At 38.0% G+C, this 16,853-nt stretch overlaps 1 protein-coding gene across 6 annotated transcripts in view; it reads right to left on the reverse strand.

Annotated features, from left to right (window-relative positions):
• NUP210L (nucleoporin 210 like) overlaps nucleotides 1–16,853 on the reverse strand; it is an 82,908-nt gene that overhangs the window by 52,036 nt on the left and 14,019 nt on the right. For 5 of the 6 annotated variants that reach the window (XM_028090123.2, XM_088017095.1, XM_028090121.2 and 2 more), the window contains 8 exons: nucleotides 16,232–16,390; nucleotides 12,080–12,148; nucleotides 11,201–11,307; nucleotides 10,410–10,550; nucleotides 8,267–8,404; nucleotides 7,028–7,183; nucleotides 3,820–4,018; nucleotides 2,091–2,236 (listed from right to left, as the gene is read on the reverse strand). In XM_028090123.2, the coding sequence (XP_027945924.2) occupies nucleotides 2,091–2,236; nucleotides 3,820–4,018; nucleotides 7,028–7,183; nucleotides 8,267–8,404; nucleotides 10,410–10,550; nucleotides 11,201–11,307; nucleotides 12,080–12,148; nucleotides 16,232–16,390 (1,115 nt within the window). The remainder of the gene's footprint in view (nucleotides 1–2,090; nucleotides 2,237–3,819; nucleotides 4,019–7,027; nucleotides 7,184–8,266; nucleotides 8,405–10,409; nucleotides 10,551–11,200; nucleotides 11,308–12,079; nucleotides 12,149–16,231; nucleotides 16,391–16,853) is intronic. The other variant, XM_088017096.1, reaches the window with a different exon arrangement.

A 16,853-nucleotide genomic window follows, 5' to 3' on the forward strand; every position in this document is an offset into this window, starting at 1 on the left:
ATCGGTCTGTTCAGATTTTCTATTTCTTTCTAATTCAGTTCTGGAAGATTGTATGTTTCCTTCTTTTTTTAAAGATTTATTTATTTTTAGAGAGAAAGAAGGGGGTAGGGGGAGAGGGAGAGAGAAAATCTCAAGCAGACTCCCCACTGAGCTCAGAGCCTGACGTGCAGCTTAATCTCACAACCCTAAGATCATGACCTGAGCTGAAATCCAGAGTCGGATGCTTAACTGACTGAGCCACCCAGGTGCCCCAGGGAGATTGTATGTTTCTAAGAATTTACCCATTAAATGGATATTTTATTAAGTTAGCAAAGAACTTTTGTCCTGAAAATATAAAATAATACATCTATATACTTCATCCTATTTCTCAAAGAACTCTCACCTAGGAGGTATAGTCAAGACTGGTATTATTCACTCCAGTATACAGAGAAGTTGGATCCTATTACAGATGAGCAAACTTGTTTTAGGAGAATAAAGCATTATCAAACGGTAGGTTATTTTCATGTGGCACACAGTGTCTATCTACAACAGTGACTAAGTTGCAACTTGAAGTAGAGTTGAGCAATCATTAAAAATATAAGCAAACCATGCCTTAGTATTTCTTCCCTGAACTAGTCAATCATATTTATTATTGAATACTATTAAAATTAAACATTCCTATGTCTAGTGGCAGTATTCTCTTAAATAATGTCTATATAATTCAATTCAACAAGTATTCACTGATGGCCCATTGGGGATATAGTAATAAAAAGACAAATAAGGTCTTGCCTCACAGTGGAGCTCACGGTTTGGGAAAGACAGATTTGAAGTAGGTAAAGAGTATAATGGGCATCACAAAAAGGCACAGTACAGTGTGCCATACAATCCTCTAATAGAAGAAATAGAATTAGAGGTTTCACAGAAGGCCTCCCTCAGAAAGCAAGACAGAGATTATTCCTTTTTCCTAGACACATAGTCCAAAATTAATCAGATCAACTGAATTGGACTGATATGTAAAAGGACAAATTGAGAACTATACCACATACTGAAACATAATATTGATAACAAAGGTAGAAAACACATATTCTTTTAAGCAAGTAAAAGGAAAAATATATGACCAAAGCACTACATAGAAAAGGAAAATCATCATCTTACTTCCTTTCCTTTAAGGGCGGTTTTCATCCAGGGGAGATCTGATCTGTGGACACTCAATAAATACAAAATAAGGCTGGGAATAATCATAAAATAAAAAACCTAATGTGACAATGAGCCACAGCCAAGTACTTTCACTTAATTAGGCAACTAAGATGATTCATCCACTGAGAACAAATGAAATATGCTTGAACCGTATGTTTAATACTTATGCTACATAATGTGTAATAAGGCCAACTTAAAATGCAAATTTTTTAAAATTAATAACTTACCTTGCTTCTTTCATTAGTGTTAATTTTTCCCCCTATGGATGCCCCCTTATCCCAAGAGACACTGACTCAGGATTTGTCAGTATCTATTAGCAAGAACCTGTAGACATCAATTTTAGCTCCTGAAGGATTCAAATATGAATGCATACCAGGCTCAACTTTTGTTTTGAACTGCCACTTGTCATAATGTCCCAATTATAATGGACCAATCCTTAGGGCCTTAAATAATGACTGTTATGCTGAAAATCCTTAAGTATAAAGGTTAAAGATGACTAATTCCCCCTCTATGATAAAGTTTTCTTTCAGAGTTCTTCAAAAGAGGCCACACTAATATTCAATATCTTATTCAGGGTCGTGTTTACAGGGATATATACACATGTAAGAAATCAAATAGTACCTTAAGATTAGTGTACTTTATGTACCTTATTATACATATTTTATACCTCAATAAAAAAGAAGAAATAAAGGGGAATATCTAAAACTTACTGATACAACTTAAAAGATATTCTGTGGCAGAAACATGAGGGGGTAAATTCCCTGATACTCAGGTTTGATGACAGAGCTGGTAAATAAAGAAAACACAAATATAACTGATCTTTAATAGAAATCACAGATAGCTGGGAAGCCTCTAAGTGGATACAGTGGGTTCCATGAAAAGATATGCCAGTTCCTTACCATGAAATGTCTCACCTTTAGAGGTTCATAAGCAGCAAATGTGGCACTGCTCTCCAAGTACTCTTCAGACTCAGTCACACTCACTGTTACCAGGGTATGGCCTAGAGATTTGGCTGCTATATGTATACTAGAACAGTGTGTTGGCCCAGGTCTTTGAATACCTGCAAATCAAAAACATGACTTCATTAGGGTAATAAGCAGTCAGTTCTCAAGGGGATCAGTCTACAGAAATATAAGAATTTTAATACATTAAAAAACATCTTGATCTTGCACACTAACTACTAGGCCCCAGTTTATATCAAATTGATATAAAAATCTCTTCCTTCTATTAACAGATATATACCATGTAAGGCACAATTTTATGTTCAGTGAGGATACAAATATGAGCCAAGATCCTAACTTCAGGGCATATATAGTTTAGAAGGGGAGAGTGAACATTTACATAAATTAAAGGATTTGTAGAAAATGATAAGCAGTATAGAGGTCTAGAAAACAGAAAGATTACTTCTAGTTGGAGAGATCAAGGAAAATTTAGATAGGTAGAAGATAGTATCTCAAACTGATGAATGAGCAAAGACAGAAATATAAATGAGATACACATGAGTATATGAAGGAGCTATACAGGAAATTTTAACTGTCTGTTTAGCTGGAGCCATAATTAAAGGAAGCCAAAGTAAGAAGTAGTATTTCTTTATGAAAAGTAGATTGGGTTATCTTGTAGAGACCTTGAACATTAAACTAAAAGGATTTCAGCTCTATTCCACTGGTAAGGAGAAACCTCTCACATTTTTTGAGCAAGAAAAGCAGTATTGATCGTGAGCTTCAGGGACGCCTGGGTGGCTCAGGCGGTTAAGCATCTGCCTCTGGCTCAGGTCATGATCCCAGGGTCCTGGGATCAAGTCCTGCATCGGGTTCCTTGCTCAGCAGGGAATCTGCTTCTCCCTCTACCTGCCACTCCCCTTGCTTGTGCTTGCTCTCTCACTCTGACAAATAAATCAAAAAAAATCTTAAAAAAAAAAAAGTGAGCTTCATGAAGGTCCATCTCATAGCCACGGATTATCAAAGGTGAGCAACAGTTAGGAGGATATTGTTATATTCTAGGTGAGAGATAGTGAGGGCCTAAAAATTAGGAGACACACCTGGAGAACTGAGAAGAGGAAAGAGATATTATATAGTATACTTAGTAAGGGCAAGGCAGAAGTCCACGTTATAGATGTATTGCGAGAATTAAAAGAGTTAACATATGGAAAGTATTCAGAATAGAGCCTAGCAAATAGTAGGTGCTGAGTGAATGTTATGTGCTCTACTACTATTATTGCTGATTAAAACCAATGGTAATCAGGGTCACGCACGGTATTCAATAACAGGAGATGATGTTAGTCTTTACGGATAGCTTGTTCACATTCTCCGTTTATTAGAAAAAAATACTCTTTTTTTGAATAAATTTAAGAATGGCACTATAGCCAACCTAGAAAGAGGTATGATATATTTAAAGAAAGAGGAAAAGAGCTCAATACCTTCATCTGAGCTGAAGGAATGGCCACAACACTTCTTTGAATATGTTATTCAATTGCTGGGCTTTTGTTTCTAAATTACATTATAATGAGGTGGTTGACAGAACAAATAAAAACATTGTAAAGAAAGGTAATATGTGAATTCAGACTATAATTTGTAGTTCCTGAATTGATGATTGGTCCTCTCATTCAATGACAAAGAAAGGAGAAAATAAAAGGCCTACCCTTACCTTCCTTGAGAAGAGTAAAGACTCCTTGCTTATCCATGTTCAGATCCAACAATAAATGAGAGCAGTCTGTGAACACGATGACTTCTTTGTTCTCCTTATTTACATGATACATTGCAATGGGGATTTCTATAATCTGGCCAATCTCCACATCAGCATGAAATGGTAACAGCTCCATTTTGTTCAGTTTCAGGACATATATCTGGAGAGAAAAAAATTTAATCTTTCAAGAAAGTTATGTTAGGGGCGCCTGGTAGCTCAGTCGGTTGGGCGTCTGCCTTCGGCTCAGGTGACAAAGGCAGATGCCCAACAGACTGAGTCACCCAGGTGCCCCACATTCCTTAAATATTTAAAGACATACGTACATAAACATATATGTATGTTTTAAATACAAAAATATGTATCATATATCATGTGTGTGTTGGGGGTTGGGTGCTGAGCATGTCACTCATTTCATTCCTTCATCAACTGATTCCTCTAAAGCATCTAACACCAAACAGCAGGCGTGTGGCAAATGATGGCTAGTGCCCAATTTTCTTAGTTTTTTAGGTGAAGGGTTTTTACATTCTTAAAAGGTTTTAAAATAAACAACAACAAAGAAGAATAGAAGAGTATATATGTGGTCTACAAACACTAACATATTTACTATCTGGCCCTTTACAAGTTTGCTGACTTCAGACACAGAGCACCTCCTTTTTCTTGATATCTTTAAAAAAAAAAAATCTTTTGTCTTTGCTATAGATTGAATGTTTGTGTCCCCCCTCAAATTCCTATATTGAAATCCTAATCCCCCAACATGATGGTTTTAGGAGGTGAGGCCTTTGAGAGGTGATTAGGTCATAAATGAAATTAGTGCCTTTATTCAAGAGACCCCAAAGAGCTCCCTAGCCCTTCGCCATGTGAGGATACAGCAAAAAGACAGCCTTCCATGAATCAGGAATTTTCACTCACCAGACACCAAATCTGCTGATGCCGTGATTTTGGATTTGCCAGCCTCCAAAACTGTGATAAATACATTTCTGTTGTTTATATTCTACCTGGTCTGTGGTATTCTGTTATGGCAGCCCAAAGGGAGAGTTTTTTTCTGTCACTTTCTATGCTTCTTCTGCTAGTTCATCTTGTTCTGCCTATGTCCCTTATAATGACACATAGTACTCAGAGTCTGTCTTCTCTTCTGACTACATGCTCTTCCTGGGAAATCTTATCCAGTTCCAAAACTTCAATGACCAACCATATACTGATAATTCCAAATTTTTATTTCTAGTCCTAATCTTTCAGTTGTACTTCAGAGCCCTATTTCCAATTACCACCATTCACCCAGATGCTCCATAGGTGAATCACACTGAATGTATCCAAAACTGAATTCATCATCTTCCTCTTTTTCCTTTTCCTGTGTTTTCTATCCACCTAGCTGCCAAAGTTAGAAATGCCTGTGTCTAAATCCTTCACTTTTGGGGCACCTGGGTGGTGCAGTCATTAAGCGTCTGCCTTCGGCTCAGGTCATGATCCCAGAGTCCTGCATCAGCCTCCCTGCTCTGCAGGAAGCCTGTTCTCCCTCTCCCACTCCCTCTGCTCGTGTTCCCTCTCTTGCTGTGTCTCTCTGTGTCAAAAAAATAAATAAAATCTTTAATAAATAAATAAATGCTTCACTTTTCCCCAACCCACTGGGCATCAAATCTGACTATGTCTACCTCCAAAATAACCCTCCATTTTCCCCTTCTCGCTATTCTCAATACATTACTAGTTCAGGCTTCACTGGACACTTTGCCTTCCTTTCTCTAGTCAATTGATTCTAGTCTACTAGTATACAGCACCAGCAATTATCTTCTGTTCCTTTTTTAAAAAATACAGTTGTTGTCTGACAGAAAAAAGATACTTTCTAAACACAAGATTTACCATATTATTAACCTTAAAAAAACCTCTATTGGTCTACAGTAGGGGATCAGCAAATGTTTTCTGGAAAAGGCCAGATAGCAAATATTTTAGGCTTTGGGGACCACATGGTTTCTGTGGCAACCCCCAACTGTGTAGTTGTGGCTTGAAAGTGGCTAGAGACCATATATAAATGAATGAGGTTGGTTGTGTTCTGATAAAACTTTATCAAAAAAACAGCAGGTTGACTTTGACTCTTAGGTCTTAGTTTGGCTCTATCTTTTAAAGTCTTGTTCAAGTTCTCATCTCTTCGTAATAGTCTCTGATTAGTCACATCTACAAGGATTTTTATTTTATTTTTAAGATTTTATTTATCCATTTGACAGAGAGATATAGAGAGAGCACAAGTAGGCAGAGGGGCAGGCAGAAGGAGAGGGAGAGGGAGAAGCAGGCTCCCCGCTGAGCAGGCAGCCCGACGCGGGACTCGATCCCAGGACCCTGGGACCATGACCCGAGCCGAAGGCAGCCGCTCAACCAATTGAGCCACCCAGGTGCCCCCAAGGATTTTTATTTTATAAATAATACTTTTACTACACAATTTAAGTAGCTCTCAATCATATACTGCTTTAAAATAACTCACATCATTTCCTTAAAAGTGTTATTTAACTTCATGTGACTAGATCTTCCTATCAGAATTTAGATTCTTTAAAGTGAGATAATATGTTTTTTCGAATGTCCTATGACACCTGGTATGGTATCATGGTGGTAAATGTCTTAAGGGTACTCAGTAAATGTTAACTGAATGATAACAAAACACTGAGTTCTTCAGGGAACAACAACATACATGAACATATATCAGAAGTGGGGGAAAAACAGTAATGTGGTTTTATAATATAGTGAAAAGGAGTTTTCAATCTTTAGAAACAGACTGACAAACAAATATGAGATCAGAAATAAAGTTACTATGAAGGTCATATATATGATAATGACAAAACACAATAACAAAAATAAATAATATTAAATATTGAATATATTCCAAGCATTGAGGTAAAACATTATCTCATTTAATTCTGACAATAACACTTTGAGGTAGATATTATCATTATCCCCATTTTAGAGACAAGGAAACAAAAACACCCATTCAGTAACTCGCTATTAAGTGAAGCAGGATTCAACACAGGTCCAGGAATATTTAAGGAAGATGAACTTCCAGACTGAATTTGAGCATAATTTTCAAATACCCAATTTGGACTAGAAAGATTTTTAAACATGTTCTGTACTTAAATTTAGACAGCAATGTCTCAGGGGTTATAATAAGGTTCTTTGGAGAGTTGTTTACCTTAATTTCTCCATATCGAAAGGGATTTTGTACATCTCGGGCCAAAACAGTACTGTTCCCCCTGACCTGACCTGCAGTCACAACTCCTTTAGTGGTCACCATGGCCACTGTTTCATTAGAAGAGGTCCAAGTGAAGTTGCCACTGCCACCCTCTACCTGTGAAAAAATACAACTTTATATTTAACTGCCAAAGGAGGAAAATGGAATGTAAGTAAAGATGTAAAATCTGGTGAAATAAGAAATAAGAAATAAATAAGGTGCCTGGGTGGCTTAGTCAGTGAAGCGTCTGCCTTCGGCTCAGGTCATGATCCCAGAGTTCTGGGATCAAGCCCCATATCGGGCTCCCTGCTCAACGGGGAGTCTGCTTCTCCCTCTCTCAGCTCATGCTCTCTCTGTTTCTCTCAAATAAATAAATAAAATCTTAAAAATAAATAATAATAATAAGATAATAATAAAACTATATAACAAATTATTTCTGGACATATTAAGAAGCTGTGATGCTGGGGTGTCTGGTCAGCTCAGTCGAAAGAGCATGTGACCCTTCATCTCAGGGTCATGAGTTTGAGCCCCACGTGGGGTGCAGAGATTACTTAAATAAATAAAACTTTAAAAAAAAGAAACTGTGATCCTATAGTAAAGTAGCTAAATGGGCAAGGGAAACTGAAAGGAGGTTATATAATTGGCAGTATCACAAAATGTCAAAAAGAGCACAAGGGAGCTTGACAAAAACTTTACAAAAGTCATAAGTAAAGGATATGAGGAAGAGAGACAGAAAGTACAGCGAGTCTTGTTATGATGATAGTACTCAAGAATATGGCGTAGTTATCAACAGAAACTCAATTATACTATTAGGATCAGGGGAAAATAAAAATTAACATTAACCAAGAAGAAGAAGATAGCAGGAGGGGAAGAATGAAAGGGAGTAAGTCGGAGGGGGAGATGAACCATTAGAGATGATGGACTCTGAAAAACAAACTGAGGGTTCTAGAGGGGAGGGGGGGTGGGGGGTTGGGTTAGCCTGGTGATGGGTATTAAAGAGGGCACATTCTGCGTGGAGCACTGGGTGTTATGCACAAACAATGAATCATGGAACACTACATCAAAAACTGATGATGTAATGTACGGTGATTAACATAACAATAAAAATTATTTAAAAAATTAACATTAACCAAATTTCAATAAATTAACAGAGAAACTGACTTATCTCTTTGTAAATCCTCATATAATAGGACACCATACCTGTACTTTATACCGATATAATATTCCCATAGGATGATGAGGAAATGCCAGAAAGCTGGGTGTAAGCTTGATGGGAAAATAAATCTTCACTTCTTGCTGATGTATGATTGGAAATTTTATAGGCTGAATACTTTTATTCTATAAGAGCAGGAAAAAAGGAGCAAAACAGATTTATAAGGACTGTTTTTATAATCCATTTATATTCAAAGCAACAGCAAAATGGTGTGCTAATGAATTACTCAACCAGAAATTAAAAAAAAAAAAAAAAAAGAATTACTCAACCAGTTTCTTTCTATAAAAGAAGTAAATAAATGTTCCTATTCATTAAAGAAACACAGCTACTATAGTTCAGTAATAATGAGGGGTGCCCGGGTAGCTCAGTCAGTTAAGTGTCTGACTCTTGATTTCAGCCAGGTCATAATCTTAGGGTGGTGTGATTGAGCCCCACGTCAAGCCCCATGCTCAGCGGAGAGTCTGCTTAAGGATTCTCTCTCCCCCAGCCCTTCATTTCCTCTCTCTCAAATAAATAAATAAAATCTTAAAAAAAAAAAACCATATGATCATTTCAATAGACACAGAAGAAGCATTTGAAAAAGTACAATATCCATTCATGATAAAAACCCTCAACAAAGTGCGTTTGGAGGGAACATACCTCAACATAATAAAGGTTGTTTATGAAAAAGCCACAGCTAACATCATCCTTAATGGGGAAAAACTGAGAACTTTTCCCCTAAGGTCAGGAACAAGACCAGGATGTCTACTCTCACCACTTTTTTTTTCAAGGTTTTATTTATTTATCTGAGAGAGAGCGCGAGCAGGAGAGTGCGAGCAAGAGAGCACAAGCAGGGGGAGCAGCAGAGGGAGAGAGGGAAGCAGGCTCCCCACCAAGCAGGAAGCCCAAGGCAGGGCTTGATCCCAGGACCCTGAGATCATGATCTGAGCCAAAGGCAGACATTTAACCGTCTGAACCACCCAGGTACCCCTCTCACCACTTTTATTCAATATAGTATTAGAAGTCATAGCCACAGCAATCAGACAACAAAAAGAAATAAAAGGCATCAAAATTGGTAAGGAAGAAGTAAAACTTTCACTGTTTGCAGATGACATGATACTATATACTGAAAACTCGAAAGATTCCAACAAAAAAATGCCAGAATTGATAAATGAATTCAGTAAAGTTGCAGAATACAAAATCAATATACAGAAATTTGTTCATTTCTTGGGGCATCTGGGTGACTCAGTTGGTTAAGTGTCTGCCTTCAGCTCAGGTCATGATCCTGGGGCCCTGGGATTGAGCCCCACATCAGGCTCCCTTTTCAGCAGGGAGTCTGCTTCTCTCTCTGCCCCTCACCCCCGCTCATGTTCTCTCTCTCTCATTCTCTAATAGATAAATAAAATCTTAAAAAAAAAAAAAAAGACACTGTGGGGATACTAAGAAATGGGTTTGAGAGATATTCAGAACTGACATGGCATTTGATATTGTACTGAATTGAATGTAGCAGGTGATGGGAAGGAAGGACCACCCTTGGGGTTTTATCTTAAACAACCAGATGAAAGGATCCATGGAGAAAAAGGAAGTCTGGGAGATGGAAGTAATTTGGCAGGCTATTAAAAACCAGAAACTCATGCATTTTAGAGACAGCAGAAACAGATTCATACTTTATCCTTTTACCCAGTAATTCCATTTCTGACATTATACCATATGAAAATTAACCAAAAGAAAAATAATTGTACAAAGAAACTTAGTTATGGCATTTACAAGAGTGAAAAATGGAAATAATGCAAAAAGTTCATTGTTAATGGCATGGTTAAATTGATATATTAACCCTTTGGATTTTCAGACTAGAAAGTACTCTATGTACAAGCCTGACAACACGTGGAAATGTGCACATGAAATAATTTTTTAAAGGAACTTCAAATGGTATATATACACAATGACCACAAATGTAGACATTAGTAATAACAAAGATTGCAACAGAAAATCTGTACAGGTATAAACTACAAAGTATACTGTTTATCAGTTTCTTTTTCATTTTTATGAAAGATAAAGGTGGAATATGCCATGTATCTGCCTACAAATCAACAAGTCAACCAAGCCCCATCAGTGTTCTTGGGATTCAAAGACTGTCCTTTTAATTCCTACCTGGTGAATGATGGAAGTCAGGGATGCATTTATCACCACAACACCACTTTTCAGGGCTTTTACTACATGGTAAGATCCATTCGCAGTAGTGAGCTGCTCTTCAAAGTACTCCCTTAGGAACTGGTACATAATCCTGAGATTCTGAAAATCAGCCCAATAGCAACACAAAACTGAGGAGATGTTTGTTTGTTTTTCCCCTAAAGCCATCTTAATCCCAAAGCATTAAAAAATAAATAAATAAAAACTGTGGCTATGCACTCTGGGGATAAATAAAAACAAAATGTTAGCTCTCCTCATGGAGATCCTAAATTGGAAAGATGTAATTTTAAAATGGTACTTGAGAGATCCACTTAATGGCAAGTGATCAAAAACAGAGTCAAAGTTTATATAAATTTTGGTATAATTTTTGCCATTCCATAAATTGACATTTTTCAGGGAAAAAAACCAAAAAGGGCACTGGAGGGTGAGTGCAGCACTGTTGTCTGGGACTCCACTGTTCCTTGCACCACTGCCACACAGGTGACCAGCTCCGAGGGAGTCCTAGAACGAGACATCCTCCAAAGTATTTTGGCCTTCTCTTCAACTCTTTTATATAATTCTGACCAAATTATATATTTTACTTCCAGTTTAGCTTTCCTCAAGGACAGAACTATTTAATAATCATAATAAAGTAGTAACTTTAAAAGTAAAGTCTGGAAGCAAAAGAAAAAAAGCTTTCCTAGCCAGAAAGGGTGGCCCACTCAAGAAGTTATCCATACACGGGGCTAGAAAAATACAAAAGAGACACTCACATCTGAAATATAGACCTTTGTACTGCTTTTATCAAATACTTCTACTGTAATGACATACACCTGTCCCACCTCTAGACTCCATCGGTCTCCAGGTTGAACTGTGAAACCTATACACAAATCAAGAAACAAAAATATCAGAAAAGGCCATTCATTTTCTACAATGATTAAAAAATACAAACTTATAAAAACTATTCAGTGAGCAAAACTTGCTAATAGATGGAGATGGTTTCCAAAGCTGATCCTTTAGTTCCCTCCATCAAATTGAGTAATTTGGGATTCTAAAGATTCTGGCTTAATTTAGTTCATCTCAGGTATAAAGAAACACTCTCACTTACATCTGTATACAAAACAAATCACAATATTGCTCATTCTTAATGTGTCAGGCAAGATTTGAGCTTCTTTCAGTCAGACCAGTTTCATATGACCTAAGGACATTAGTATTCTTTTTTCTTTGTATAAAGTCTCTTTTTCTAACCTAACATTGTATCACATGGGTCTTCATATTTTTTCACAATCTGTTTCAAGATGCTTCACTCTTGCAGACAGCATGGAACCATAACAATGTGAGAAAACATGTCAAAGGAAGGTTAAATTTAAAGGTTCAAGAAGCACTCTGGTTTCTAATGCACTCATTTTAATGAAATAGTTTAAGCTGTTCAGCTTTCTGAAAATCAGTCTCTAAAAATACCTAAAAATCCAGGGGTGCCTAGGTGGCTCTGTCGATTGGGCGAATGATTCTTGATTTCAGCTCAAGTCATGATCTCAGGGTCGTGAGATCAAGGCTCAAATTGGGCTCCGTGCTGGGCGTGGAGCCTGCTTAAGATTCTCTCTCTCCCTCTCCCTCTGCTCCTCTTCCCCCCCTCTCTAAAAAATAAATACCTAAAAATCCAGGCTCTACAACATATATGGTGCAATTTGGGAGTCCAGACACAGATCGCATATGGACATCTTAATTTTTGTTTAAGGAAATCATATGAACCAGAGTTGGGTGAAAAAAGAAATGTGAGCTACCAAAGAAAAAAAATAATAAGTGCACAAACAGAAACAAACAAAAATCCTATCTTTTATTATCCTTTGGAAAGCAAAAACTTAAACGTGTACACTTCTGAGAAAAGTCTGAGGGACTCAGTCATAATAGGAATCAGGTATTCTTGAATTTCAAATTTAAGGAAAATGGAAAGATAGAAAAAAGATCATGTTCCATGCTTTTAATATTCATTTAGCTGTAGAACTCTTCCTCCAAGTAAATTCTTATATAAGGGGCCCATTATGGAAAGCAGGACAAAGTAGCATCACTCTGGCTGTTGAAATGAACAGTGGTGGGTGCCTGGGTGGCTCCGTTGGTTAAGCGACTGCCTTCGGCTCAGGTCATGATCCTGGAGTCCTGGGATTGAGTCCCGCATCGGGCTCCTGGCTCAGTGGGGAGCCTGCTTCCCCACCCCCCGACCCTCTCCCCTCTCATGCTGTTTCTCTCTCTCTCTCTCAAATACATACATACATATACATACATAAAATCTTTAAAAAAAAAAAAAAAGAAATGAACAGTGGTGATGAAGAGGGAGGAGGGGTATATGACTTGCCATCCAGCCCAGCAACTTGCCTTGGGCTCTGCAAACAGTTTTAAAAATCACCAGTCGATGGGGCGCCGGGGTGGCTCAGTCGTTAGGCGTCTGCCTTCGGCTCAGGTCGTGATCCCAGGGTCCTGGGATCGAGCCCCGCATCGGGCTCCCTGCTCTGTGGGAGGCCTGCTTCTCCCTCTCCTACCCCCCTGCTTGTGTTCCCTCTCTCGCTGTGTCTCTCTCTGTCAAACAAATAAATAAAAATCTTAAAAAAAAAAAAATCACTAGGGGCGCCTGGGTGGCTCAGTCATTAAGCGTCTGCCTTTGGCTCAGGTCATGGTCCCGGGGTCCTGGGATCGAGCCCCGCATCGGGCTCCCTGCTCGGCAGGAAGCCTATTTCTCCCTCTCCCACTCCCCCTGCTTGTGTTCCCTCTCTCGCTGTGTCTGTCTCTGTCAAATAAATACAATCTTAAAAAAAAAAAATCACTAGTTGATTTTCCATTATCTATGGTAAATCTTTATTACCAAAATGTTTTCTCTTTGTCATAAAAGATACTTCTAGTCACTTATAGTCCATATTACCCACTATCCCTTCAGTTAAATTCTAGCAAAAATACAAACTTACTGTTATTGTCCTATACAGAATCTAACTAGGAATATACTTTCCTCTCCAAAATATACTACACCCAAAAGCTAAGAAGAAATATATAACTGAGATGACTGAACAGAAAACACTCATTCAGGGGCGCCCGGGTGCCTCAGTCGTTAAGCATCTGCCTTCGGCTCAGGTCATGATCCCAGCGTCCTGGGGATCGAGCCCCACTGTCAGGCTCCCTGCTCAGTGGGGAGCCTGCTTCTCCCTCTGCAGCTCCCCCTGCTTGTGTTCCCTCTCTAGCTGTCTGTCTCTGTCAAATAAATAAATAAAATCTTAAAAAAAAAAGAAAATACTCAAAGTACACTAATTTAAGAGTTATAGTAATTCAGTCATGTGCGAGATTACAATTTATCACTACAGTAATCCATCGTGATAATGGAAATAAAATAATATTTAATCCACTTGAGGGATCAAACTTTCAAAACTGCCTCAATATTCCAAATGAGCTATTGATATATATACAATTGATATATCAATTAAAAATTACTTTTATCTAGTCATTAAAGCAAATCTTTTAGAGACTGTACAGGCACCTCTGTGCCAACGTAGGTTGGTTCTGATATGTACTCTAATATAACATTCATAAAATGTAAGAGCTAGAAGGAAATTCAGAGATACAACATTCCCTCCACTTTACAGATGAGGAAGCAGATCTGGATAGATCTCTAAACTAATTCATTCCTCCTTTGTCAGAATAAGAGATCTTCCACCTAATCCTTTCACCTGTTCTGCATCTCATTTTCTCTTGCCCCTCAGAAACCTTGTTCCACCAACTGACCCTCCTTTCTCCCATATCTCTGCTCTCTCTCTGTTTACTTACAGACATGTTCAAGTTTCTCTTCTCTTAAAAAAGTTCTACATCTTGGGGCACCTGAGTGGCTCAGTAGGTTAAGTGCCCAACTCTTGATTTCGGCTCAGGTCATGATTGCAGGGTCATGAGACTGAGCCCCGCCGCGTGGGCTCTGCACTCAGTGTGGAGTCTGCTTAAGATTCTCTCCCTCTGCCTCTGCCCCTCTCCCCCCTACTCATTCTCTCTCTCTCAAATAAATAAAATCTTGAAAAAAAAAAAAGAATTCCTCTTTTTCCGTATGAACCTTAAAAGCTGGCGATACACAGTCTTTGGTCCTCCTCTCCTCTCACTCTATATGCTCTCCCTAAGTGATTTTTGTCTACAACAGCTTCCACGATCACCTATCTATAAACTGATCTCTCAAATATCTGTCTTTATCCTGAATCTTTCTCCTCCAGATGCACAGTAAAAATATCTGCTGGGGGCACCTGAGTGGCTCAGTTAAGTGTCTGCCTTCACTCAGGTCATGATCCAGGCCCTCTGTCCCTCCCCCCTCCTTCGTGGTCTCCTGGGCATGAGCTCTCTCGCTCTCAAATAAATAAAATCTTTAAAAAAAATAAAAATATCTGTTGGCATGTCTATCCCACAGGTACTTCAGGTTAACTTGTGAAAAACTAATCTAGTTTTCTTTTTCCTTAAACCTGCTGCTTCTCTTGTTATTTACCCAATCTCTACGAACAGTTCCCACCAGCCAGTGCTGGTGCTAGAAGACATTATGGTGCTGGAAGAAATTATGAATAGTCACCATCCATATCCTCAAGAAGACATATAAATAGATAAATATGTTTTAATATCTACTACTTTGGAATAAATAACAATATGAACTGAGAATATGGAAAAAAAAGGTCCTATAAGTCTGCCTGGGGAATTCAGGGAAGTACCTCACACACGGCTGGGGCTCAAATATTGAATGGCTTAGTTTTGTAGGTATTATATTGTATCTGTTGACCAATGTCCTATGCACCTTAAAATGACTAAGAAACAAACAACTTTGGACCAAAAACCCTCCTTAATATGTTTAGACAAGTAATATAAATAGCTAACTAATATGATCATACAAGGAATACCGTACTTTTCTAGCCTACTAGGTGCCACACAACTTACTCCCTCCCCTACTCTACCACCTCTCCTTCTTTCCCCTGATTTTTGGCACTTCAGCCTCAGTGCTTTCTCTCCCCATCTTTAAACATGCCAGACATGCTCCTGCTTCACAACCTTGGCAATTGCTATTCCCTCTTCCTGGAGCTCTTTCACCCAGGTGTCTGCACGACCCACTGCTGCAGTGCTGCCTTATCAAAAAAGACTTCCCTAACTACTCTGAGTAAAATAGCAGTCCACATCCCCAGCACTCAGAACAATGCTGAGGATATTGTAGGATTATAATAGATATTTGCTAAATGAATTAATTTCTTTCAGGTTCAAATATTCAAAAATAGGAAATATTTCAAAATCAAACATTGAGAAATGGAGTCCAAACATTTCAATTTTCTGGAGTTTAAATCTTCATTCTGTTTTGTTTTCTTTGACTATAACAGAGCTCTAAATCTCTTTTTTTGTTCAGTCCTTACAGAGCAGGTTTAGTCAATTTTTAAAAATTATTCTCAACTCAATTTAACAAATATTAATTAAGCATCTACTGCAGACAATACCATACCATCTTTTCTCAATTATTCATGTGGAAATGGGAAAGAACAAATTAAATAAAATCCACACAAGTTTCTTCAAGCTGTTTTCCCCAGTCTCTTTATAATTTAATCGAGGTTGCAAATAAGCATTGAAACCAAGTTCCAACTATTCTTTTCCCCACCTACCCTCTGTTAGAAATTATGACTATAATAATTTATAGTCCTTTGTTAAAAATAAAGCCGATACAAAATAAGTATAATCTTAGCAAATTACTTTACCAAGGAACATGTCTCACATGCTCAAGGAAACATAGATTGACAGCTAAAACTTGAAAAGGATACTTTTATGGACAAAGACAAGGTTAGTTTGGCCCAGTTGGACAGCAGTCACCATAGCTCTTTTCTCATCCAGTAAAGCCACTTTCCCAGAAAGAGACCAATTACATGCAACTCTGTGGTCTTGCAATTCCAGTGTATAGTGTTCTAGGGGAAATCCCACCTCTGTAAGACATAAAGATACATAAATGTAACAAGAACAGCCACTTTTACATAGTTGTAAAAGACAAGAGTGTACTGTTGGATTATAAAAGGATTGGATTGTATTGTTGGATTATAAGCAGGGCTAAATAAGAGTATGATCTGCTTATACTTTCCTTCACACTATGATGAATTTTGACACAGCCATTTGGGGGGTACTATGTGAGTTTATCGTTGGTATTGCTTGTATTCTTAAAAACCAGTGAACTGAAAGTAGTAAGAAGGATCCCCACTAAGTAAGGAAGGAAAGGACTAATGCTATTGGAGCCAATGCCCACTTTATAAACTCAGTGGGACTTCTAGGGTCAACAGAGTGTTAAGTTTTCAATTAATGAACTGAGTTTCTCAAGAAACAACTTTTGCAAAGATCATTCAAGTCCCTTCTGGTAAAGTTTCCTCACTTGCCCTATAAAATCTACTAAATATT

Source organism: Eumetopias jubatus, unplaced genomic scaffold (genome assembly GCF_037043125.1).
Source record: "Eumetopias jubatus isolate StellerSeaLion01/CBP00866 unplaced genomic scaffold, mEumJub1_p1.0 scaffold_12, whole genome shotgun sequence".
Taxonomy (NCBI): domain Eukaryota; kingdom Metazoa; phylum Chordata; class Mammalia; order Carnivora; family Otariidae; genus Eumetopias; species Eumetopias jubatus.